Source organism: Denticeps clupeoides, chromosome 9 (genome assembly GCF_900700375.1).
Source record: "Denticeps clupeoides chromosome 9, fDenClu1.1, whole genome shotgun sequence".
Taxonomy (NCBI): domain Eukaryota; kingdom Metazoa; phylum Chordata; class Actinopteri; order Clupeiformes; family Denticipitidae; genus Denticeps; species Denticeps clupeoides.
This window is the reverse complement of record NC_041715.1, coordinates 20,932,398-20,955,819: the sequence shown is the minus strand read 5'-3', so window position 1 is coordinate 20,955,819 and position 23,422 is coordinate 20,932,398. Positions and strand designations below refer to the sequence as shown.

Here is a 23,422-nt window from a genome sequence, read left to right as displayed (position 1 = left end):
TAAGGTTAAAGCAAAATAAAGTTATAGCAAATTAAACTAAATTAAACTGTTTGTAGGGTGTATTTTCTTTAAAAAGTGACAGCAAATAATACACTAAACCAATAAAGTGCATGGACCTACATACCCTACAATGCTCTATGCTTCTGCACGGTGCAGGGTCCTGCATGGAATTATGTGCGGAATTATCCAAGACGCGCAGGTAAAACCATGTTGTGTTCGGTTGGGAGTTCACACCCTGTTTAAAGTGTCAATATTTGCTGTGACGGCAAAGTGCACTGCTCAGTTCTCCATTATTGTTCCATCAGGCAAATAACCAGTGATTAACTGGCAGTGGCAGACTACCCTCCTTTATAACACACCAGCACCATGTACAGAAAATCTGCAGGATACAGATCCAACATGGCTACCACTGTTCTGCCTGGTGGACAGAGATCCTGGAGCTCCAATGTGGCTATTTTTTATTGTTGTGGTAATCTTGAAGCTCCATGGTTCTTTTAGGGGATACTAAACATAGGGTAGCCTATGAACCAGAAGACCCAGGTTCAAATCCCACTTACTACCATTGTGTCCCTTAGCAGGACCCTAAATTGCTCCAGGGGGGGACTGTCCCTGTAACTACTGATTGTAAGTCGCTCTGGATAAATGCCGTAAATGTAAATGTACCTTTACTAAAACAAAATGTTCTGGTGGAGAAATCAGAGCTGATATTGTGTTGATATTTTCAGTCAACTTTTACAGATGTGTTCCCTCTGGTGACACCTGTATGATTATTATCGGTTTCCTGCACACAGCAGGATCTTGACACACACCCTTTCACTGTAGTGTATAAATTCTTCATTCTGGATCAACAGTGCTGATGTATTCTGGCAACCAGAGTATCCAGTTGTTTTGAAGTAGCAGGGCATGGTCTGAAAGATTTGTAGTTACGTGACGCACACTAAGCTGTTCCTGGTACGTTCCTGGTCAGGTGATGGGTTAAATGCAGAGGACACATTTAGTGGTGTGCACTGTGTGCTGTGCTGCAGTGTATCACAATGACAATCACTTTACTTTCAAAGAACGGCTGTGAAGACACTGACCCCAGGCTTCATTCCTCTTTCATGCTGTAGTTACACCTGTTCACCTGTCGGGGAGGGGGGGGTATTGAGCGAGTGTGTATGTTTGTGTGTTTGAGAGAGAGAAAGAGAGGTAGTAGGCGTTATGTGAGAGAGTGACTGAGTGTTTAAGAGAGAGTGTGTGGGGTGTGTGTGAGAAAAAGAGAGTTTGTATGTTGTGTGTGTGAGAGAAAGAGTGTGCGTGTACTGTGTGTGAGAGAGTGACTGAGTGTATAAGTGAAAATGTGTGTGTGTGTGTGTGTGTGTGAGAGAGAGAGTGTGTGTGAGAGAGTGAGCATGTGGAGGGTGTGTGAGTGAGATAGAGATAGAGAGGGGGAGTATGTGTAGTGTGCGTAAGAGAGAGCGCGTGTTGTGTGTGTGAGCGAGTGTGTGTGTGTGTGTGTGTGTATGTGTAAGCAAGAGTATGAAAGACTGAGAGATCGTGGGAATGTTCTCCATTGACTTCCACACCTCTTTTTCAGTGCTGTCCAGGCAAATGTGAAATGGAGAGGAGTTCAGATAAACAATGAGCTCATCAGGACTCATGCTGATTAGTGCCGGAACACACACACATTATTAATATTTGGTCACATACATCCAACAGTTCATTCATTCATGCCCCAGGTCCCAGCTGAGGAACAGTGAAAATATAAATGCTGCTACAAACATCAACAAAACACAGAGAGAGAAAGAGAGATGGAGACCAATATATATATCATATATATTGGTCTCCATCTCTCTTTCTCTCTATGTGTCACACATACACACACAGGCTGAACATAACACACACAGGAACACATCAATGTCAAGAAAAATATTTCTACACCCCCCTCTGAGCCTCACCATTGTAAACAGCACACACCAGCACTACTCTCATTACTCCAGCCACAATGGGCCGGGCTTGCTGCCACAGCAACCAGACTCCTCCCAGTGGGTGTGAGTGTGTGTGCCTTTAAAGTCGACTGTTGGGAAAGTTATTGAGCAAGGGAACTCCGCTGCAGAGAGGAGGCAGAGTGACAGTCTGAGACAACTGAGATTTGTGGAACATCAAGAAGTGAAACCTAGAGCTTCTGTGGATCATCCCATCCCCCAGAGAGACACCTTCCCTTCACCAAGATGGGAGAAGATTCCAGTCGCGCACTGGCGCGCACCTCTGCCACCCTCCCTCCCAACCTGTCCTTGTCCGCAGAAACACAGGAGCCACCTTTGCTGGTGCCCAGCTTCAGCGCCAACTCAGCACCATCCTCACCTGGAGGTACCCTCTCGCGGCTGGGGCTCAAAAGCCCCACCAGCCCCAGCAGCCCAGGAGGCAGCGGTGGGGGTCAGGTGAGCGCCATCACGGTGGTTGCTCTGCTGGACAAGCTGGTGGCCATGATGGAGTCGGTGCAGGACAACCAACAGCGGGCGGAGAAGAAGCAGGTGGAGCTGGAGGCAGTGGTGCGTGGGGTGCAGGGTGACGTGACCCGTCTGGCCAAGAACCACGCCAACACGGCCAACAGCGTCAACAAGCTGCTGGAGCGCTCACGCAAGACCAGCGGCCACGTCAAGGAGGTGCGCGAGCGGCTGGACCGGCAGGGGGTGCAGGTGAAGCGGCTGGAGGCCAACCACGCCCACCTGCTGAAGAGGAACCACTTCAAAGTCATCATCTACCAGGTGAGCAGAGGCATGAACGTGCGAGATGGAGACAGGGAGAGGGGAGGGTGTGTCAGGTGTGTGTGTGTATGTGTGTGTGTGTGTGTGTGTGTGGGACAGACAGAAGAATGTGTGTGGGTGTGTGCATGCCCTGACATGGACAGTGCGTGATGGGAACACGGTTTCACCGCTGTAGTGAAATTATTATCTGCAATGGGAGTAAACCTTTTTTTTATCATCATATTTTACTGCTCTCCTCCTAATTCTACCAGAAGAAGATGATATCTAGAACCTCCTGCAGATCTGAATTCCAGAAAGTGCCTGAGAATGAATAAAATAACGCAAGTTTGAGAAGTGCAGCGAGGGAGCGCCTCTGCAGGGTCAGGCTTTTGTGCTCCTTTGGGGAGCATCGAAACTTATCATCGTATTTTACTTCTCTCCTCCTAATTCTACAGGAAGAACATGATATCTAGAACCTCCTGCAGATCTGTATTCCACAGAATGTCAGGAAAGTGCCTGAGAATGAATAAAATAACGCAGGTTTGAGAAGTGCGCGAGGGAGTGCCGCTGCAAGGTGAGGCCTTTATGCTCCTTCGGGGAGCGTCGTGTTGGCAGGGCCGTATCTTCTGCTCGTTCGCGCTCTAATCTTCAGGGTGGGCCTTATTGACTCGGCTCCCATTCCGGGCCTGTGCTTTTAGCCTCCGTATTATCTGATTGCCCTGCAGCTGCCCGGCAGCAGGCTGAAACACCGAGGTGATCCTGGCTTAAACCTGCAGAGGCAAGTCCAGGTGCAGAAGCCCGTGGCGCTAATGTGTGTTCCTCATATCAGCACTTTAAAATGTTTGCATGGTATTCATCATGTTTTCATTACAGACAGGGACTTATTACATTTCATATTCATGTGGACGAGGCATCCTGCAGGAGTCAACAACCTCTGTATGGGACGAGTATGAGTCCAAAATGCAGGAGAACACAGGGTACTTGGTGAAATCTCCTGGAGAGTGTAGAGGAACAGACAGGGCTGAAGTTCAGGAGTCCCTGTGCATGCTGAAGTGCATTATTGTTGTCGTTGTTGTTGTTGTTGTGGGGTTTTGGGCTGGAAGGGGTTCCGGACCAATTCCCTCATGCTACGATGAGTTAGAACACTCCAAACAGTGTACGTGCCTGGGACGACCAGGAGTCACCGTGAGGCGTCCCCACCGCTCCACTGCCTCTATCCACCAAACAAGCTCTAACAAGGCCTAATGAGTGTGATAAAGAGGCCGTAATTACAACAGTTAGGCCATGTTTGTGCTTCAGTAACTCTTCCCACAATAGTCATTTTCACTACCAGGCAACGCGAGAAATTTAAATATTTAAATACATGCATGAAATTTAAATATTACCCAGAGTGCCACTGAGGTTGCAGCAGCCTAGCGTGTCAATGGTTCCTTTCCTGTTTGTTTCACAATAACTTTATCGCCACAGGCTTGGCTCTATTCTTTAGATACAATAGAAATCTGTGTTCTGGTAGTGAAGCCTTCAACTCTCAGGCGTGCGTGAATAGAGCAGGAAAAGCAGCCGGGTCAGTATACAGAGGCGGGCGTGGCAGGATTTACATGAACCAGACAGGTGCAAACCCTTCACATTCTAACCAATCGAGACGAGATATTTCAAATCTGTGTAACGTTTGAGCTTATGTTACCATATAGATATGTGTTGTGCTCGGAAATTCTGGGGATGTGTCTGCTGAAGGGACTAAAACCACGCCCCTCTCTATGGTTACAACTACAGGCTTTCAAACATCTTCCAAAGACCCCAGTATGAATTACTGACTAGCAGAACCTGGCAAAATACACCTAAATGTTGTATTTGTCCTGATGCCTGCGTTTGTTCTGTGAGGAATTCCTCATCCATAACCACGTGTGTGTGAAAGGAAAACTGGTGTGAAGGCAGTGATTCATGAAGGAGGTGAGATGTCTCCAAAGTGTATTTGATGAAAGATGAAGAAGGGCTGGAGCTCCAGATGATGGGGAGATGAAGAAGAGAGAAATGGAGTAGTGAAGGTGAAGTTGAAGATGAAAACAACCTGCAAAGGCAACACCATAAACAAAAAACAGTTTTGTGAGAGGAGTGGATGCTCGACTCTCATGCCCGAGGCACTCCGCCTTCCGAGGTTCAGGTCTGACGAGTCTCTGCCGTCATTAATACCTTCCCAACACAAACACTAAAGTGTGCTACTCTCACATTTTCACATTCCCTACACATGAACTATTATCGAGCCTTCCAAAAGGTTTCCCGAGAAGACCAGACAGTTCAAGAGAAGAGCTCCTACTGAATTCATGCATCTTCACACACCTTTAATAGCGTTCACTCAGTGTGTTTCTAGTGTGTACAATCAGTGAATATTTAGGTGGGGGAGGTTTTTGGTACCCTTTCACCGAATTTTCTTCCAGGTTCTAAAGGTAACAGCTTTACTCTGAGCTTTAACTTTACCTTCATAAATCTCTGCAACTCTACTGAAGGACATACCAGAAACAGGACCAGTAATGGATTTTTTTGTCTTAAAATGTGAAATATTATCAGTAAAGTAGTTGTACTGCTAGTTACACCGCCAGAGGAAATGAAACGAGTTGCTACAATAATGTAGTTATTAAGAAGTAATGAAGTGGAAATGAACAATTTCCCTCATTCTGAGTTCATGACACTTGTTAATTTCCACTGCATTATGGGATATGGGACATTCTTCATTTACTTGTTATTAAAAAGACAATGACTTCTGCAGCATTATTGCACATTGTCTTCAGTTTAGTAGAAAAAAAACAACAGAATTGTATTTTTCTGCTGTAAATTCGATTCTTCTGGATGCCAGGATGGGTCAGCTCTCCTCCTCCACTGGTCTACAGAGCAGCGTGTGACTGGTGCAGGTGTTGTCTGGTGGGCTGCAGGACGGGGTTATTAGGGTCCACAGACAGAAACACTCATCACGTGACAACTCCAGGTGGTCAGCAGACCCACAAACAGAGAAAGTCAAGGTCAACAGCCATTCATGTGCAGCGTTTGAGGCGCCGGAGGAGCTGATCAGGAGCTCAACCCAACATTATGCTCTGGATTCTGGATGTTACACTCAACAGGCCAAGGGTGAATCAAGTGAGGGTGTGGGTGTGTGTGAGGGTGATTTCCTTCCTTCCTACACACACACGTCAGTGTAATCAAGGAGCAGGCAGATGACTTTCCCTTCTTTTTGAGTTCTGGTGTCGTTTCTGTGGGAATGAACATTTGTTTGATATTTTTCCCAGAGGATGAGATCGGACACTGAGGGGAAGGGAGAGATTGAGGAAGAAGGAGGCAAGAGGATCATCCAGACACTGGGTTCAGAAGAACAGTCAACTAAACCTGGTTTAAACCATATAAAATTTTCAAAATTCATGAAAAAAAAGACATCCTCTTCTGACTCCACTCCACCATGTTGGGTATCGTGTGAAACCTCAAACCCCCCGAGCAAACATGCAGACAAATGTCACATTTTAGCCTCACTGTCAGCTCTCCACGGAAAAGAACAGGATGCAGATGGACCTGATGGCAGCGGGGAGGTTCTATAACTGTTTTGGATCAGTGTAGGCGAGCCACACCTTCCGGCAGCCCTACAGCTTGAGATGTTAAAAATCCTCAGTTTTCAGCCCTGCCCTGATCCTCGCAGACTGAAATCTGTTGCCAACAACCAGCAGTTTTAGTGCCAATCATATTTTCTGGTTCGATCCCAAGTGACATCAGTAAAATGAACAGACACAGTAAACACGCCATTTCACGTGTACTGCTGGAGGAAAATATGAAAATTATACAGAAGAGAGAGGAATCTGGCAGAAACTACAGCTAACACACACTCACATTCCACCATTTTGCAAAGCAGAAGACTGCAGCCAGAGAGAGAGCAGAAATATTCAAATCTGCAGCAGGCGGCGTTCCGGCCAGGTTCTATTACATGTTCAAGAAATGGCAGGGTTGCGTGTGGGTTAATGCAGTGCAGGGAGATGGTTAGATAAGGTTAGTGTGTGACCTCTCCCACAACAAAAGCCACTTATGTCCAGGCCTCAGTGATCTGCTGAGTAATGCTTATACCACCGGGATGCCTCAGAAACTTAACTATCTTCTTGGAAAAGGAGCAGCAGGGCAGTGTCAGGTGATGAGTGGCACTTTTACTGGGCCAACTGGGTGAAAGCAGCTCAAGCTGGAAGTGTTTCAACCAAGATAATCTATCCTCGAGAGCAACAATTATAAGCAAAAAAAAAAAAAAAAACACCCAAAAAAAGCCTGTTACACAATTTGCACATATTTCAGACAAGTAAAGGTGGTTTGTGGGTGGGGCTCTGTGCATGTGTTCTCCAGTAATCAGGATATAGTGTTACACTCTACCTGTGTGTGTCTGTTCATTTAAGAAATGAACACCTGTGCATAATGAGTCGATGTGTCCTGACATGTAAATGTATTTTCAAGATTTATTCTCCAGTTGCAGCGTGGTTTCAGTGCTTGGTAAGACCTGGGAGGGCGGTGCTGAAAAAGCGCCTGGGAAGTCGGCCAGCACCCTTGGATTCCGTTTCTTCCCTGCAGAAATTCCCGGTGGGTAGGAGTGAAACTGGTTAACCCAGTGATCGCTGGCTTGGGAGAGAAACAAGCTCAGACACGACTAGAGCTCCTTTACGTATCAACTCTCACCAAACTCTTTATGGAGATCTTGAATTCAGTAGTCCTCACCAGCCTGATCATCACTGGTGCTACAATCAGTAGAACCGTCCTGGACTAGTCCTGATTATCCCTGGTGCTGCTTTAGAATAATCTTAATCAGTAGAACAGTGCTGGACTAGTCCTGATTATTCCTGGTGCTGCTTTAGAATAATGTCAATCAATAGAACCTTGCTGGATTATCCCCGAGTATCCCTTGGTGCTACATCAGATTAATGTTAATTAGTAGAACAGTGCTGGACTAGTCCTGATTATCCTTTGTACTGCTTCAGAATAACGTCAATCAGTGGACCCGTGCTGGATTAGTCCTGATTATCCTTGGTGCTACTTCAGATTAATGTCAGTCTGTAGAACTGTGCTGGACTAGTCTAGTCCTAGAGTCTCACTACTCTGAATGAAGAGGCCTGCATGTCTGTCATATTTGAAATATGGATCCTGAAAGGCAACAACCTCACAGAATGACAAGCCCAACAAAGAAGGGAGTCTGAATAGCCAATTGTGAGCAGAAATCCTGCTTACAGATTTCTATTCAAAAGAAACGAATGGCTCTGCAAAGTTCTTCCTTTACACAGCGAACAAAGCAGATAAGGGAGGTCTGTCTCCTCACTGCCAACAGTAGAACCAGCCTGGATCATGGAACCCTGTTCCGTTTATAGGGAGTACAAAAATGATTCAAAATGTTGTTTTTATTATTGGGGTTATAAAATACTGTAATTATTCTGTTCAAGTAAAACTGCAGGCCGCTTTGCTGTTTGGGGGGTCTTGGTGGGTCAGGGTGTCACCTTTCCTGCTGCTAATTACAGATGACAGATTCCAAAAGAAGATCTGATTTAGAAGACATTAAGACATTATTGACTGTAGATGAGGTGTGTAGCTGGAATCCGGGTTGAGAATGTGAAGGTTTGCTGATGAGCTAAATCCTGTGGAATCTTGAATTCCTTACGCAACCATTTTCTGTGCCGCACATCACTCTGCAGCTCTGTCATTCTGCACACATGTTTACCACTCCAGCTTTCTGAGATTTATGTCAGAGTGTAACGGCAAAAACGAAACAGTGTGGAAACTGCACAGAGTTGGTTGAATTGCCACCATCTGACAGGTAAAGAAAATTCATGAAAACGTTCAGTCACAAAACTCAGAATTAGAATATTTTTTATTGGCCCAGTATGTCAAAACAAATGAGGAATTTGGTTTCCAAATTCCAAATGTTGGTGACAAAGTACAATGTAAAATATACAAAACAATACAAGAAATCTAGTGACGCACCAACAGAACAGAGTGTTGGGACGCGGGCAGATCCAACATCTTCATAATGCAACAGTGAATAAAAATATAATAATCCATGCTGAAAATGACACATTAGTAATCACTGTAAACAGTCTCTGCTTGATGTAAAAGAACAAGTAGAAAGATGGGGAGCCAGTGCTGCTGGTGGGATAAGAGCAGGTATTGCTCAAGTTTTTATCTCTACCTGGTGACCACATTCATGAAGGAATTCATAAGGCCTTCAGGGTCGGAAGGTCATTCAGCCACTCAGACAGGCTGATGGGACTCCCACTATCCACCCTGCCCTGGGGCCCATTCAGACCACAAAGAAACAAACACAAAAGGGCCTCACATATTTTCAGGATAATGATCACACCGGCAAAACTTTCTTCATATTCAGATTTCATTTAATGCATTCCGCCCCGATGACAATTTAAAGAGAACATGCACCATACCAAAACAAATGTGTGTGTGTGTGTGTGTGTGTGTTAGAGAGAGAGAAAGGATGCATTATCCTGCTGAAACAATAGCTCCATGAATTTCTGGCCTTCCACAGCCCTGTCCTCTGGTATCTCTGCTTTTGGGGCATGTATGGATGTGCGGTGCTGGAGGATCTGGCCTACTGCATAACTAGAGAAGAATCAGACAGATAGCTGAGGAGACAGTAGGCTATGCTCCAGTATGTTATGTTATCTACAGGTTCTGTACAGATTAAAAGTACAGGCTGAGCAAAATCCCATATTTTCTTGATTGTATGACTGCACACACGTCCATGTCCGTGCCATATCAGAATATGGTTCAATATAAAGAGCCAGTTTCCCAAAGACAATCTTATCTATAGAATGTGATCAAATCGACATATAGAATCATCTGTCCTCATATTACACTGTGGTTTATGGAAAGAGTTAAATATTACAGATACTTGATAGACACATTTTTGGGGGAATTGGTGTCAGACTTTGAATTCATGTCGACTAGAAATGTTTTCATTTAAACACAGTAAAGAGTCAAATTATGTGAATTCACATGGGGATTTGAAATACAAACTCCACAGCCGCAGGCTCACTGGCTACATGGAAACACTGTCAGCCAAATGCTTTGTATCAGGGTGGCATCATTGCATTGAGCTTCTGTTCTGCTACTATGGGTACAGGATAGGACCTACAGTTGAACACCCACCACACTTGGCCCTTCTGCGCACAAGGAAAAACTCCACACAAAAAAAACTCTAGGAGCGATAAAAAAAGAAAGCAAGAAACCTTGGGAGGGAATGATACAGAGAGGGACCCCCTTCCAGGGTAGAGTGAGCCTGCAAGAGCCTTATTCCAAAATGGATTAATTTTTTTTCCCCTCAGAATTCTACACACAACACTTCATAATGACAATGTGAAAGGTTTACTTGAGATTTTCACTAATTTTGTTTTTGTTGTTACTTATGTACTGAGAGTACATAAGTATTCACAGCCTTACGCAGTAAAAGCATACAGCATACGCAGTAAAAGACAAAGTAATGTCTGGACGATGAAGAGGAAAAGCAAGAGGCCCAGGGCCAAGGAGAGGACAAGGTAGTGGTGTAAGAATTTGTGGTGGTGGCGCCATTTTCCATTACTCTCAACTGATCACAACATGCTTGAAGTCCACCCAAGACCGGTCTGTCTCTTCCTTCCACCCTATTCACCTTTCCTCAATCCCATAGAGGGGTCCTGTTCTACATGGAGGTGGAAGGTTTATGAGCATCAGCCACAATCTCAGATGTCACTCCTTGATGCCCTGGATGCTGGCTGCAGGGACATCGTAGTTATAGACCGCCATGGGTGGAGTCATTATATCAAGTGGTTTAATCCCAACGCCTTGGATGACATCAGTTGTGATGGTGATGAAAACATGTGGCCGAACCCCCAAGTCGTTTTGTTGTTTTTATTTTTTTTTTTGTTTCTGTTTATGTGTCCTCTCAGTGTACTTTGTGTTTGCTCTTGTATGTTTCATGAATATTTTGTTCACTGTAAGCAATACAAGAATTTTTCCTGGAATGTGAACATGAGATGCGGACATACAGTTCCCAACCAAGAACTACAGTGTAAAAATGGTCAATTGAATGTTTTGCATGCCCTTACCTGTAAAACTGAAACTAAATCTATGCAGTTTTTGTAATGCCAACAATTGACAGTATTTTGAAACCGGTTGCACTTTGATTTACCTCATGTACTGCAAGTATCTGAAGTATGTGCAAACACTTGTTAGCAATTGAAAAAACAAGTTTGCCAAAACCTCAAGTAAACCTTTTTCACATTGTCATTATGGGGTGTTCAAAGAATTATGAATATAACATAAAAAAATGTGGAAAACGTGATGCGCTGTGAATACTTTCCAGATGCACTGTACATGCACACGTCCTGCAATATAAACATCAAAAGCTTCTTTACTGTCTCTCATCTCGGCATTCTCTTCTGTCCATTACAGGAGGACAATGAGATACCTTCTACTCTGATGGTGAAGGACCCAGGAGCATCCTCCATGTCTCACCGTGAAGGCCAAGATGAAGCCTCAATTCTGGCTCCAACCCCAACAACTGATGCCAACCGCTCTCAAGAGGAGGGTCTGCACACGATTAGCCTCACCTCTGATGAGGAAGATGATGAAACATCAGTAGTGGCAGCAGCAGCAGCCGTGGCGTCAGTTTCGAGCCCTCGAAGCGAGAATGGAGCTGAACACCATGTTGAGGATGATGACATCTTGCCAGGCGCAGACTCAGAGCGTTTTGAGTGGTCTCGTACCGAGAAGCTGAAGCGATCCAGCCTGAAGAAGGTGGACAGCCTGAAGAAGGCCTTCTCACGTCAGAGCATTGAGAAAAAGTTCAACAAGATTGTGCCACCAGAGAGACGTGAGAAGATAAAGAAGAGTTTCACTCCCAACCATCCAAAAAGCCCAACCTCTAAAAGTTCCTCCTTCCGTGTCTCACCCATGACCTTCAATGTCAAAAAGGTGCGTGACACAGATGCCTCACCTGAGGTTCAGGTGGAGGTTCCAGCATTAGGGGAAGGTGATGGAGAGTTTTCCACAACTGAAGTCCACACACATGTTGAGAAGGAAGACATCAAAAGCCCCTCAAGCTCAAGCAGTATGGAGGGTGGTGCATCAGTAAATGAAGAGGTTGATCCAGAAAATGATCTCACTCCTGCCACGCTGGCTGAGGAAGAGGTTCTACCGGAACAAGATGAGGAAGATGACGAGGAGGAGGAAGAGGAAGAACAGAGATTGAGCCCCACTGAACCAGACACAACCCCCGTGGCAACAGCAGTGGCTGTGGAACAAGCTTCGTAGAATGTCATCTCTTCTTCTAGGCCACAGGTTTGACTAGGTCAGCATTCAAAATTTGTAACAAAACCTGCACATATCTCAAAATTTGGAATTAAAATTGATCTCTGCCATTTTAATCCAAACTTTCCATAACTACCCGAGAATATCTGGCCTCACTGACAAGCAATATGACAGAAACATATGAAGAAATTCTTACTTCTTACTTTAGTGTTTTCCTAAAGATGGAGAGCTGCCAGGAATACCTGTTCCTGATCCAACCCACTTTGGAAGCAGATGACCCCGCCCTATGATTACACGAATCAACCTTCTGCTCCCAGTCTGCCTGAAAACTGTTTACAGTCCTTTGTGTTGCATAGGAATGGGGCCAATATGTAAAAAAAAGTCCATGAATCCATTTCCCCCATGGTGCCCTAGTAACATTAACAAAAACCTTCGGAATGGAAACCATTAATGCTTTGTTATTGAGTGTTTTTTTTTTACAATTACACTTACTGCATTTGGCAGGCATTCTTATCCAGAGCGACATACATGAGAAAAGTAGCTCTTTTTTTTTGTCTGTTTTCCTGTCTTCTTTATGCGTTTCATCCAGTTCTTTGGAATGAAAACTCCTTCCTCGCCTCCACTGGTACCACATTAGCCACTTCAAACTAGCTAACATCTTAGCTTGTGTGTTTGACAACGACGTACTTGCAGCTTAGTGAATGATATCTGCTTGCTTAAGTTACCTTCCTCAGTCATGTGGGAAAACAGAACAGCCATTACTTTCCTCTAATGGAAGGATGGAGAGATAAATGAGGAGTTAGAGTATGTGGACCCCAGGACTGACTGAGGACCTAAACCCTGAAATACTGCACTCGGGATTTGCAGCCATTCATGTAATTAAGCAGATAGGTGAGATAAAGGAGTGTTTTTGTGTCACTGGAGGAGCCATGTTTACATCCGAGTCTCTATGGCAACGGACCCTTCAGCCAACAATGTTCTAATTACTGCCTCTGTGATCACAAATGGGCATGTCTACATGAGAAGGCCCATATGCAGATGCACAAACAAGAACCCATACATCTTGTGAAGTAAATCACTATGCCAGACAATCCATGCAGTGTAAGTTATAAAACTAGCAAGCTAGAGATAGTTCGGGTTTTCTATGCACAAACACAAAGAAGACAACCAGGAGAACGTGAAATTTGTTATGTGTAAGGCTGAAAAGTGAGAGGATTCCTGCATTCCTCTTTTTGACTGATGGCTCGCCAGAAGGTTGTTTTTTTTTTTTCCATCTCCGCAGACCTTCAGGAGAACAAGAGTGTCGGGGATGGGTAAATTGATGGCATAGTTTCCATTGGAAGGTTGCATATGGAAGCTCTCCACTAGCCGCAGGTGTGCAATGCCTCCTGGGCTGGGCATGTGGGGAGAACACTGAAGGACTGAAAAAAGCGGATGGACGGATGGTGGAAAGCTTTCTTGCCAGACAAAGTTTGTGTCCACGGCTATGCCTTTAACTCTCACCACATGTAGTGTTGTATGCATTTTTTTTTCTTTGTTTGCTCATTCCCTTAAAGGTTCCCCAAACCAGCAAAGTCACACTTGGCCAGGCCTCCTTCTACTGTCACAAAAAGTCAAACACAACCGAACTTCAAATTAAAACAAACTCCTCTATGTGTATGAACTAGACTCCTTTCTTCCACAGAGCTTGACCCCACTGGAGCCAAGAATGTTTTGGGCCCTTTGCAGTGTATTCATAAATCTCTCTGTGTGAAGAACCCAGCGGCCCTGCTGAAAGGGTGAATTCATCTCCATCCTCCGCTTGTGGTGGAGAGATGTGGGTTTAAAGAGTCAGTTGGTAAAAATAGTCAGTTTCACTCGGGTGTCAGTAATTTGCACCTGTGCATGGGACCAGCGGAACGGGCTATAATCTGCCACAGGAATAAATACATGTTATAATGATCAGGTACGTCTACATATTCAGTTCAGTGCAGTACCTGTTAATATTTGAATTTGATATATTTGTACAATGGCAGCTCAGCTTCAGGGCCTTTAATTCAGCTTCAATACAAGTATGATCCTGGAGAATTAATTTAGCTTTTAAAATATTATAAGACCTGAATGGTAACCTATAGTCTATGCACCAAAAGTATTTTGAGAAATAGGCTGTTAAAAGTTTGCAAAATGGTGACTATCATGTTTAACTCCATATGCACTACATATCACAAATATTTTAGGGATTTACACAATGAAACAGAATTTTAATTCATTATTCAAAACACTTACAGCAGCATGAACTATAATCATTTGTAGATTTTGTTTCACTTTTGTGTTTATGGTGGGCTCTGTTTATTAGGCTTTTCATGAAGATGTACATGCTAAAATTAACATATTGTATAATCTTCTAGGATTGGGCCAGGCTTGAATTTGATAATCTGTAATTTTTTGTCAACTAAAAAATGTGTAGTTGTGGTAGAATAAATTCACATGCTTTGTAAATGTTTTTTTGTTTTAAGGGATGGGGTATTTGAGAAATGAGTCTTGGATTTGTAGGAGACTTTTAAAGGCATTAAATCTTGATAAACTATCATAGAAAACACGATTCAGATTGACTGTAATACTGACTGTTAGAACCTGATGCTCTTTCTTCCTGGAAGTCTTTTAATATAAATAAAGGATTTATAACAGACAACAGACATGGTTTCTGTGTCTTGATCTCAGTCAGAAAGCAAACCAGATAAAGCTGTTGGACATCATTTTATAACTTCACCCGACACCAGCATCTACCTTACCTTACACAATGGTGACAATTCATCTAGACCATTCAACATATTCAACAATTCATTCACATTCAACTTGTCTTGCCAGTTAATGTTTCTGTAGTAATAACCAGAAGCGTTTCTTGCCTTTATGACGTTTTAACTTCCATGTTCACTGATATCCTTTGTCTCCACCTAGCGTTATCAAGACATTTTAGCATTAATTAATCATGACATAAGACAAAACTGAAAGTAATAACTTCTGGCGTGTTCTGTTGATGGAGCTAAAGTAGTGTAGCATGTAATAGAACTCATTATTAATGTCGCAAGGGTGCCATTGTTAAAGACGAATCCCAAAGTAATCTTTAAATAATACAACATGGTTTGCTGCATTATTATATTAAATCCACATGGCGGCGTAAGCGTTGAGTCACGGTGGCCGAGAGGTTAAGGCGTTGGATTCGAAATCCAATGGGGTTTCCCCGCACAGGTTCGAATCCTGTTCGTGACGAACAATTTTCCTGGAGACGAAAAGCAACCTTTCCGGGGAGAAGCGGGTTTGAGGAACCGGTTAGGCAGCAGCAGTTCTTAGCGTTTGTTACTTATTTGGTTATTAAACACGTCGTGCAGACCCAGCGTTACAATGTTTGAATAGAGGGTTTAACGCCTGTTTGACAGATGAATTAGTGTGGAGTGGCAGCTTCGGACTGGATTCATGTAATATTACCCACCAGAGGGAAGGAATCGAGGAAATTCGGGATCGAATGTCGCCTTCCATGTGGACACTGTCCCACGGTCAGCCGGTGTAACTAGAACAAGGCAGAACTCAAGGTGACACGGAACAGACGGGCAGTTTCACGCCTCTCTGTTTAAACCGCCAAATACACACGATGCCCTGCATCCAACAACAGAGACCAAAGAGGTCATATTTCCCCCAAAGTGCTAATTTAAATGGCGATGTATGTAGTTAGGTATTCGGCTGTGGCTTTAATAAAATAGTTCTTGTCCCCCTGTACATTTCCGCAAAATGGAACAGTCCAGCGGGTATATATGCACAGCAGCGCATAGGCTGGCGCTGCGTTTGAGTTTTCTTCTTAAAAGAAAAAAAAAAAAAAAAGAAAGGAAAAAAAAAAAAAAAAAACAGTGAGCCGGTGAGCGGTTAAACCAAACCAGAAATATATATGTAAATATCCCGCCCGGCACATAATTATGGCCACATGCTAGTTGTAACAGCTGTAAACATGACAGATGGTCATAGTTGTGTTCGAATCAAAACAAAGTTCGACTGAGAGCCACAAAGACCTTCAGGATCCGGTTGTGCGGGGTGAGATCCGGGCTGCGAGCTGCACCCAGCGGTGTGACAAGGAGCCGCGACATGTTCTTGGGCGAAGTGGACCCGCTTTCACGGCGAGGCGAGGCGGCTGCTGCTGCGGCTACATCCAGCTAGCCACGTTAGCTCCGGGAAAAGGAGGAAAACTTGCTGCCGGGGAGGGGGGGATCCAGCCCCCACGTTGGCTTAATATCTGGCCGAAAGTAGCAACGCTCACTGCCAGCACCGCTAGCCGCAGCAGCATTAGCTGCAGCCGCTATTTCTCAGTATCCGGCAGGAAGTCACTGCCACCGGTCTCCAGCTCCCGGGTTGGAAATGTCGAACATTCCCGGCGAGGCCGTTCTCCTAATCAAAGACGTGAAGCCCGGATCGAAAAACCTGAACATCGTCTTTATAGTTCTGGAGATCGGTAAGTGTAAAAGTGCGTCCCTCGTGATGAACACGTTTCTCTTTGTCTTAAAGGGACAGGAGTCCAATTCACCGCAAGCGTCCAACCTTGCCATTTTAGTCCCGCTACTGTGTTTTTATTCAGTTACTCCTGGTTAACGCTGAAATTGTGATGAGCCATGATGTCACTCTTGTCTTTATAGGACGTGTCACCAAGACAAAAGATGGCCACGAAGTGCGCTCCTGCAAGGTGGCGGATAAGAGCGGCAGCATTGCCATCTCCGTGTGGGATGAGCTGGGAAGCTTGATCCAGCCCGGAGACATCATCCGCCTCACCCGAGGGTGGGTGTGGGTTCCGCTTCTATTGTCTGTCTTTTAGCAGAAACTTACAATGACAACCCCCCCTCATGTCCCCATATCCAGATACGCCTCCATCTGGAAGGGATGCTTGACCCTGTACACTGGACGAGGTGGAGACCTGCAGAAGATTGGGGAGTGAGGACCTTTTTTTTTTTTTCTCTATGGAATTGAAATGTAATTGAATTATTTACAACAGAATTGAATTGATGTGGTGTGTGACGTTTTTGCAGGTTTTGCATGGTGTACTCTGAGGTGCCTAACTTTAGCGAACCAAATCCTGAGCTGCTAGCCCAAGTAAACGTACACAACAAGACGGTCAGTAGAGCTGCGGTCGCTGCTTTGTTTTGTGTGAGTGGAGTTCTGAGTTTCGTCTGCTCTGCAGGGTAAAGGGGAGTCGAGGGGCAACTCTCCACCCCATCAGAATTCAGGTACGTCTGCACAAGCAGGTGAGTGCTCTGCTTTCTGGTAGGCATCTGGACCATTTACCGTTTGTTGGATTTATTTTAATTCCGGTCTCCCCCAAACAGGAAATGGTTCGGTGCAGCCCTACTTGACCAATGCACCACAGAACCCGGCATACGGGGGTCCGGGTCGAGCCAATGGCCGTGCTGCTGGCAATGGACCACCCACCGTGACTGCAGGGACCCCAGCCGGGGGACCTAAACCCTCAGTCACCATCAGTAATGGCAGGGACCCACGACGGGCTTCAAAGAGATGAGACCAAAAACGAAAGTGCTGCCCCCCATCCTACACACCCTCCCCATCTTCCTATCATCATCATCGTCGGTTGCCTTCAGGGTCCAACCAGACCAAAATTGAAAAGACAAGTGTATTTTTATTATTTTTTTTCCTGCTTTTTGGTGCCACATGAGGTGTTTTATTTGCACGGTGTGATGGTAATACTGCCATGTCCTGTAGGAAACCTCACCACTCACTGTTAACTGTGCCACTTTCTGCACTAGATCGAAACCATACACCCTACTTGAACACTTGATGCACTTTTCCCTCGTAATTTATAGTAAAGCAGAGTGACTGTTACTACAAGGTCAGAAGGTTGGCCCAACCCAAACCCGAGCAGGAGCGACTGTACGTGATTAGTGATTCACGGAATGAATGAAGTAGATTAAAACCTGGATGAAATGATATGGGGGGGAAATTGCCGTGTGGTGGTGGTGTTTTTGTTTTTTTTTGTTTTAAATGTAAGTGTGTGACAGGACTTTTTTTTTTTTTTTTTTAAATAACAAATTTTATGTGATTTATGATGCTGATATACTAATGCACGTTAGGTAAATGCTTCTTAACTTGTGTAACCATGCAGGGTTTTAATACACGTCGTCAAATGGCCATTCTAATTCAGGTTTACTTGTTTCTGGGTAGAGGAAGAGCAGCGAACAAAGCAGTTTTTACGGAAGTCATGACTGAGGAATATTAGATCATATTCTGAACAAGAACTAGCGGTGGAGATATTCATATCCTGAAATGTCAAGGATTATTCATAAGGTGGATCAAATAAGAAAATTCTGTACAGATTCCTTGTGTGGTGTTGAGTGGCTGGACTCCAGGCATCAGGAAGGAACATGTTCCCATGTTACAAGGTCATACACGAGCTGCTCCTCAGTTTGTTTTATTACCCAAACCTGCCAGTTATGAGAAGTGCAATTAAAACCTGTGACGTTATCCACATTCCTGCTATAACCTGACTCTTACATAATGACTGTGTCTGTTCTTCTGCATCTTCCTGACAATAAAATAAAAAGTGACTCCTTCCTACATGTCCTACCCTACTGTTGCACAAGCAGCAATAGCTTAATAAAAAAAACAAAAAAAAAACCTGTATAAACACACACAATCCCAAAATTATTTTTTTTTTTTTACTTTTACCATTAATGCCAGAGTAACAATCCAGCTTGTCCCCCGCCCCGAGTCCCAGGATGGGCTTCAGCAGCCCTGACATTAATTAAGCAGTTAACAACAGCAAGCGATTCATCACATTTATCATCACATGTATAACTGGTGTTGTTTTGTCCAGAACTCCCCGATACCCAGAGTCAGGGCCCACTCCGCCAGGACCCTGCACTCCCGTGGGGTGAAACCCACCAGCGCTGTACCTCTGACTGCCACCCCGTGAGTCCCTGCCAGCTGTGCCACCCGTGCGGTGATCAGCCTTGCCGGGACGTGGTGGTAGGCCCGACCCGAGATGCTGAAGGCAGGCCAGGGGACGGTCCCAGCCCAGGAGCTGGAGCAGGGGATGCTCTTCACGTTACACGCAATCTCCACAGCGCCTTCATGTGGCAGGGCCAGGACCTGAATGCCAGGAAGCCCGGCCTCGCCGGACTCACGGAGGGCAGCGGCAACCTTCCGTCCGACGGCCAGGTCCTGCGTGTCTATGGTCACGTTACAGTTCATCACATAGGGACTGGCACCAACGCCTACCAAACACAACGTGTATTCATATTTATTAAAGGCCATAGCAGCCTAGGGCAGTGGTGGCCTAGTGGTTAAGGAAGCGGCTCCGTAATCAGAAGGTTGCTGGTTTGAATCCTGATCCGCCATCCCCACACACTGCTCCCCGGGCACCTGTCATGGCTGCCCACTGCTCACTCAGGGTGATGGGTTAAATGCAGAGGACAAATTTCACTGTGTGCGCTGTGCTGCTGTGTATCGCATGTGACCATCACTTCACTTTTTTCAGCAGGTAAGGAAGTGGATTTGTTCAATTCCTGAACTGCCAAGGCAAAAGTGACTGTCACATGTGACACACCACACCCAGTGAAATGTGGTCTCTGTATTTAATCCATCACTTTAGTGAGTAGTGGGCAGCCATAAAAGGCAACCAGGGAGCAGTGTGCAGAGATGCTACCTTGATTGAGGGGACCTCTGGCACCTTGATGCTTAAGAATTTGGACCCGCAACCTTTTGAGTGCAGGTATGTGTTAGGTACCGTAATCCCTGGGTGCCTTTCATGGCTGCCCATTACTCAACAAGGGTAAATGCAGAGGACTAATTTCATTGGTTGTACCTCATGCTATAACGGACATCTGTATCACTATGACAAAAGCAATTCGTTTTCACATGTTCTTAAGTTGACATGAAAAAATGCAGTCTCTGCGGGAACTTCACTCACCAGTGAGGCCGTAACGCCTCTGTGGTGATGGTCCAACATCTGGGTGGATGGTGGACATGTCCACAACCTTCTTAAACCATCCCATCTCCCTCCTCCTCTGTGCCAGGCCACGGTTCCGGGGCACGTCGGCAGAGCCGAAGAAGAAGGCGCTCGTCCCGTCCACTCTGCTGGTCAGTGCCAAGGCCAGTGCTTGGCGGAAGAGACGTTGCAAGTTAAAAAACCACGGCGGCTTCATCGGAAGTGGGTTGTAAGCGCGGTTCACCTCGTGCCTCCGTGGCGCACTCCTCCAAGCCCACCTTCTCGCCCAAGGGATAGAAGGGCACTAGGTCTACAGACCCCATGCACGGGTGGATCCCAGCGTGGGCCGTCATGTCAATGAGGCCGCATGCGCGTTCACACGCAGCCAGCACCGCCTCCCCTGAAACGCACTATATCATCCCCACATTCCCACGCACGACACGACGCGTCTCTGTGCGGTCCAGGTTCTTAAATCATCATCTACCATGTGTGCATGAGTTCCACCTGAACGGAAACTGTGAACTCACCGATGACGTCGATCCTCGCGACAATGGTGATGACGGATCGATTATACTCCTCGTCACTGAAGACGTTGAGCACAGTCGTCCCCTCTCGCCACTGTCCTGCAAAGGCGTGGGCCGTGAGGGGCTGATCCAGAGAGCATCTGCCAACCAGCACTGGCCCCTCCACTCACCGCCGCGACACGCGATGGCCGCGTGCGCCACCTGCGCCACCACGTCGCGGCCGCGCGCCTCGGAGATGTTGAGCATGCAGGCCACCAGGCGCTGTCCCACCGCGGCCATGTCTCGAACCGGACGGCAGTGACGTAGTGCGAATGACTTGCATTTTCTTGAACACAAATCGATCAAGTTTTAGTGGTCTGTGATTGGGCCGTTCTGCGGTCATATTTGGATCGTGACGCAAACACGGCAACTTTCTCGCGCTATCGCTGAAATGTTGCCAGATGAAAGTGAAAGTAAAATGATTGTCATTGTGAAGCACAGCACACGTTGCATGCATTTAACCATCACCCTTAGTGATCAGTGGGCAGCCATGACAGGCGCACGAGGAGCAGTGTGTGGGGACCACACCTTGCCTTCCGATTACGGGTCCGCTTCCTTCCACACCTGGCCACCACTGCCCCTTCCATGACAGCCCACACAGACTACCATCTTCTCTGGCGGGGTTTCATGTGTAAATTATTATATTTGACTTATTATAAGCGGACGTGGCAACCCGGGCTGCACCGTTACAACGGAAACTGTAGCTAGAAACCCGGTGCAGAGCAGATTAAACTGGGTCATGGGCTCGCCACGACGCATGCGCAGACGTGCGTCAGTAAAGCACCTCTTGGCGGGCAGCGACAGAAAGAAGGATTTCGTAAGAACGCAGTTTGTTGTTGTGGGGTTTTTTATTTAGACATGCGCATGTCGCTGTACGCAGAGTAATTCTCGGAATACTTACTGGATGCCGTGAAGCACCGACATTCAGGCGGGAAGTTGCACACGACAGCCGCCAGGTTCATGTAGCGCCTGTGCAAGCTGCGCGCATGTTACGCCTTGGTTCTGTTCTTGCAGGCGGACCCTCACTGCTTGCTCTGTCCAGGGCGATGAGCGCCGCCGCGGGATCCTCGGACGCTCCCGGCCTGTGTCTGGCGGCCGGCGCCGCCGGAACGCCCCCGGGCAGCCCGCCGCGGCTGCTGCGCCTGAGCGCAGTCCCGGGACGCGATGCGCTGCGCTCCAACCACGTCCTCCTGAACAGGCCCACGGCTGCACCTCCGAGGCGCTGCGGCGCAGAGACTGCGGTCAGCGGGAACGCGCACCTGGTCTTTTTCCCAGGAGACATCCAGGTGAGGGAACATTTTCCTCACATATCAGTTGGATTGGCTTCTGTACTGATAATTAATATTTAAAAATGAATTCACATTTGTTGTGTGTTTGTTTTGCATAACTTCTGTTTCTGGAACAGTAATGGTAGTAGCCCACTTACTACCATTGTGTCCCTGAGCAAGACACGTAACCCTAAGTTGCTCCAGGGGGGGACTGTCCCTGAAACTACTGATTGTAAGTTGCTCTGGATAAGGGAGTCTGGTAAATGCTGTAAATGTAACTGGAACAGTAATCCATGAGAATGTAAGTACGGAGAAGAACCAGTGAATCCCTCTTTACATCATAACTATCCAGCTTGTCTCTCAGTCCATCACGACTGTCCTCTTGTGTTCAGATCTTCCATGGGGAGTGAAAGGCTCTCACTACTCTACATGAGACTGTGGTCCATGGACTTAGCACCTTTCCTTCTCTGTTCTCTGCAGAACTTCCAGCAGGAGATGGCCGTCCATGCTGACACTGTGCCATGGCAAGCCTGGAGCCTGGAGAGAGTGGCCCTGATCCTGGGTCGCCGCTTCCCTGAGCACCACATCTGGGTCATCCGGGCCTCACACATGTACCTCCACAAGTTCAGCTGCTACCAGAACTTTGTGCAGAGCAACCTGTTCGGAGCACCTGAACATTCCCCAGACCACGGAGCACTGCGCCACCTCAGGGCCCTCCTGGCCAACGCCATGGAGCGCGCTGGCCTCCCAGACCCCCTGCCCCCTCATGGCAGCTCCAGTGCCACCAGTTCCATGCCTGCTGGCTTCTCCCTGGTTCTTGTGGGCTTCAGCAAGGGCTGTGTGGTTCTCAACCAGATGGTCTACGAGTTGGCAGGGGCCAGGGCCGACCCAGAGCTGGCGCCCTTCCTGGAACGCGTGACGGACATCTACTGGCTGGACGGGGGCCACCCTGGGGGCAGTGAAACTTGGGTGACGGAGAAGGGTGCTCTGGCCGAGCTGGCCGTCAGCGGCGTGGCTCTGCATGTGCACGTCACACCGTACGAGGTGCGAGACCCCATGAGGGCCTGGGTGGGCCGCGAGCACAAGCGCTTCACACAGACTCTGGAGGACCTGGGTGCAAAGCTCAGCCAGAAACTGCACTTTGAGGACAAACCAGCCTCCATTGAGAACCACTTCCGTGTCATCCAGGAGTTCTGATGTTCTTCTTGGATGTCTGCAGATCTGGTTCTCAGACATGGGCGCAGCTTACGTTAACTCAGATCGTTATGGGCAGATGTAATATTTTTGTACAATATAATATATATATATATATAAAAAAAAAAGATTTTCTTGCTTCTAAGCTAATGAATGTACAGAACTTGTCTTATAGAACCAGTCTTAATTACTCCAATCGCCTAAAATGAACATTTCCATTGGAAAGTGCACTCAGTAGTAGACGTTTTAATGGATGTTTGTGTGTAATATTCATTGAAAGCTGATGCTCAATGATTCCTGTACTGCCAACATTACTGAATGTATTTTCCAGCTTCTCCTTCATTCCATGTCTGCTATGATGGTCTCCTATAATAAAGAATGTAATTCCTGACCTGGACAAGTTTATTAAAA

At 46.3% G+C, this 23,422-nt stretch overlaps 4 protein-coding genes and 1 non-coding gene across 14 annotated transcripts; 4 read left to right on the top strand and 1 right to left on the bottom strand.

Annotated features, from left to right (window-relative positions):
- The first annotated feature begins 2,067 nt into the window (after positions 1-2,067).
- On the top strand, positions 2,068-14,704 carry cavin2a (caveolae associated protein 2a). 3 transcript variants are annotated; one of them, XM_028991726.1, is made up of 3 exons: positions 2,068-2,747; positions 11,172-12,069; positions 12,251-14,704. In XM_028991726.1, the coding sequence occupies exons 1-2, from the start codon at positions 2,211-2,213 to the stop codon at positions 12,030-12,032; spliced, it is 1,398 nt and encodes a 465-aa protein (XP_028847559.1). In that variant the 5' UTR covers positions 2,068-2,210; the 3' UTR covers positions 12,033-12,069; positions 12,251-14,704. The 3 variants fall into 3 exon arrangements, with proteins under 3 accessions (XP_028847559.1, XP_028847558.1, XP_028847556.1); XM_028991725.1 differs by having other exon boundaries at positions 12,238-14,704; XM_028991723.1 differs by having other exon boundaries at positions 11,172-14,704.
- Positions 14,705-15,196: 492 nt separating this feature from the next.
- On the top strand, positions 15,197-15,278 carry trnas-cga (transfer RNA serine (anticodon CGA)). The gene has a single exon. It is a non-coding gene; the product is annotated as a tRNA-Ser (tRNA).
- A 619-nt stretch (positions 15,279-15,897) lies between these two features.
- nabp1a (nucleic acid binding protein 1a) lies at positions 15,898-18,611 on the top strand. Of its 2 annotated transcripts, none has more exons than XM_028991740.1 (6): positions 15,898-16,506; positions 16,688-16,826; positions 16,908-16,979; positions 17,075-17,159; positions 17,227-17,272; positions 17,372-18,611. In XM_028991740.1, exons 1-6 carry the CDS (start codon positions 16,413-16,415, stop codon positions 17,560-17,562), a joined length of 627 nt encoding a protein of 208 aa, XP_028847573.1. In that variant the 5' UTR covers positions 15,898-16,412; the 3' UTR covers positions 17,563-18,611. The 2 variants fall into 2 exon arrangements, with proteins under 2 accessions (XP_028847573.1, XP_028847572.1); XM_028991739.1 differs by having other exon boundaries at positions 17,227-17,290.
- ftcdnl1 (formiminotransferase cyclodeaminase N-terminal like 1) lies at positions 17,659-21,782 on the bottom strand. Of its 5 annotated transcripts, none has more exons than XM_028991733.1 (6): positions 21,078-21,781; positions 20,681-20,835; positions 20,514-20,609; positions 20,231-20,386; positions 19,969-20,157; positions 17,661-19,228 (listed from the first exon to the last, which is right to left on the bottom strand). In XM_028991733.1, the coding sequence occupies exons 1-6, from the start codon at positions 21,134-21,136 to the stop codon at positions 18,843-18,845; spliced, it is 1,041 nt and encodes a 346-aa protein (XP_028847566.1). In that variant the 5' UTR covers positions 21,137-21,781; the 3' UTR covers positions 17,661-18,842. The 5 variants fall into 5 exon arrangements, with proteins under 5 accessions (XP_028847568.1, XP_028847566.1, XP_028847564.1 ...); XM_028991731.1 differs by having other exon boundaries at positions 17,663-19,273; positions 20,514-20,604; positions 21,451-21,780; XM_028991730.1 differs by having other exon boundaries at positions 17,665-19,273; positions 21,078-21,778.
- c9h2orf69 (chromosome 9 C2orf69 homolog) lies at positions 21,256-23,402 on the top strand. 3 transcript variants are annotated; one of them, XM_028991737.1, is made up of 3 exons: positions 21,256-21,366; positions 21,592-21,835; positions 22,298-23,402. In XM_028991737.1, exons 2-3 carry the CDS (start codon positions 21,596-21,598, stop codon positions 23,012-23,014), a joined length of 957 nt encoding a protein of 318 aa, XP_028847570.1. In that variant the 5' UTR covers positions 21,256-21,366; positions 21,592-21,595; the 3' UTR covers positions 23,015-23,402. The 3 variants fall into 3 exon arrangements, with proteins under 3 accessions (XP_028847570.1, XP_028847569.1, XP_028847571.1); XM_028991738.1 differs by having other exon boundaries at positions 21,293-21,505; XM_028991736.1 differs by having other exon boundaries at positions 21,291-21,835.
- Positions 23,403-23,422: the final 20 nt, after the last annotated feature.

Coding starts and splice junctions, on each gene's coding strand:
- cavin2a (XM_028991726.1), top strand. CDS start 2,211: ATGGGAGAAGATTCCAGTCGCGCACTGGCGCGCACCTCTGCCACCCTC. Junction 2,748..11,171: donor TCAAAGTCATCATCTACCAG/GTGAGCAGAGGC, acceptor TGTCCATTACAG/GAGGACAATGAGATACCTTC.
- nabp1a (XM_028991739.1), top strand. CDS start 16,413: ATGTCGAACATTCCCGGCGAGGCCGTTCTCCTAATCAAAGACGTGAAG. Junction 16,827..16,907: donor ATCATCCGCCTCACCCGAGG/GTGGGTGTGGGT, acceptor CCCCATATCCAG/ATACGCCTCCATCTGGAAGG. Junction 17,160..17,226: donor TAAACGTACACAACAAGACG/GTCAGTAGAGCT, acceptor TCTGCTCTGCAG/GGTAAAGGGGAGTCGAGGGG.
- ftcdnl1 (XM_028991730.1), bottom strand. CDS start 21,136: ATGGAAGGGGCAGTGGTGGCCAGGTGTGGAAGGAAGCGGACCCGTAAT. Junction 20,836..21,077: donor ACCCGTAATCGGAAGGCAAG/GTGTGGTCCCCA, acceptor TTTGTGTTCAAG/AAAATGCAAGTCATTCGCAC. Junction 20,387..20,513: donor CGCGAGGATCGACGTCATCG/GTGAGTTCACAG, acceptor AGTGCGTTTCAG/GGGAGGCGGTGCTGGCTGCG.
- c9h2orf69 (XM_028991736.1), top strand. CDS start 21,536: ATGTTACGCCTTGGTTCTGTTCTTGCAGGCGGACCCTCACTGCTTGCT. Junction 21,836..22,297: donor TTTTCCCAGGAGACATCCAG/GTGAGGGAACAT, acceptor TGTTCTCTGCAG/AACTTCCAGCAGGAGATGGC.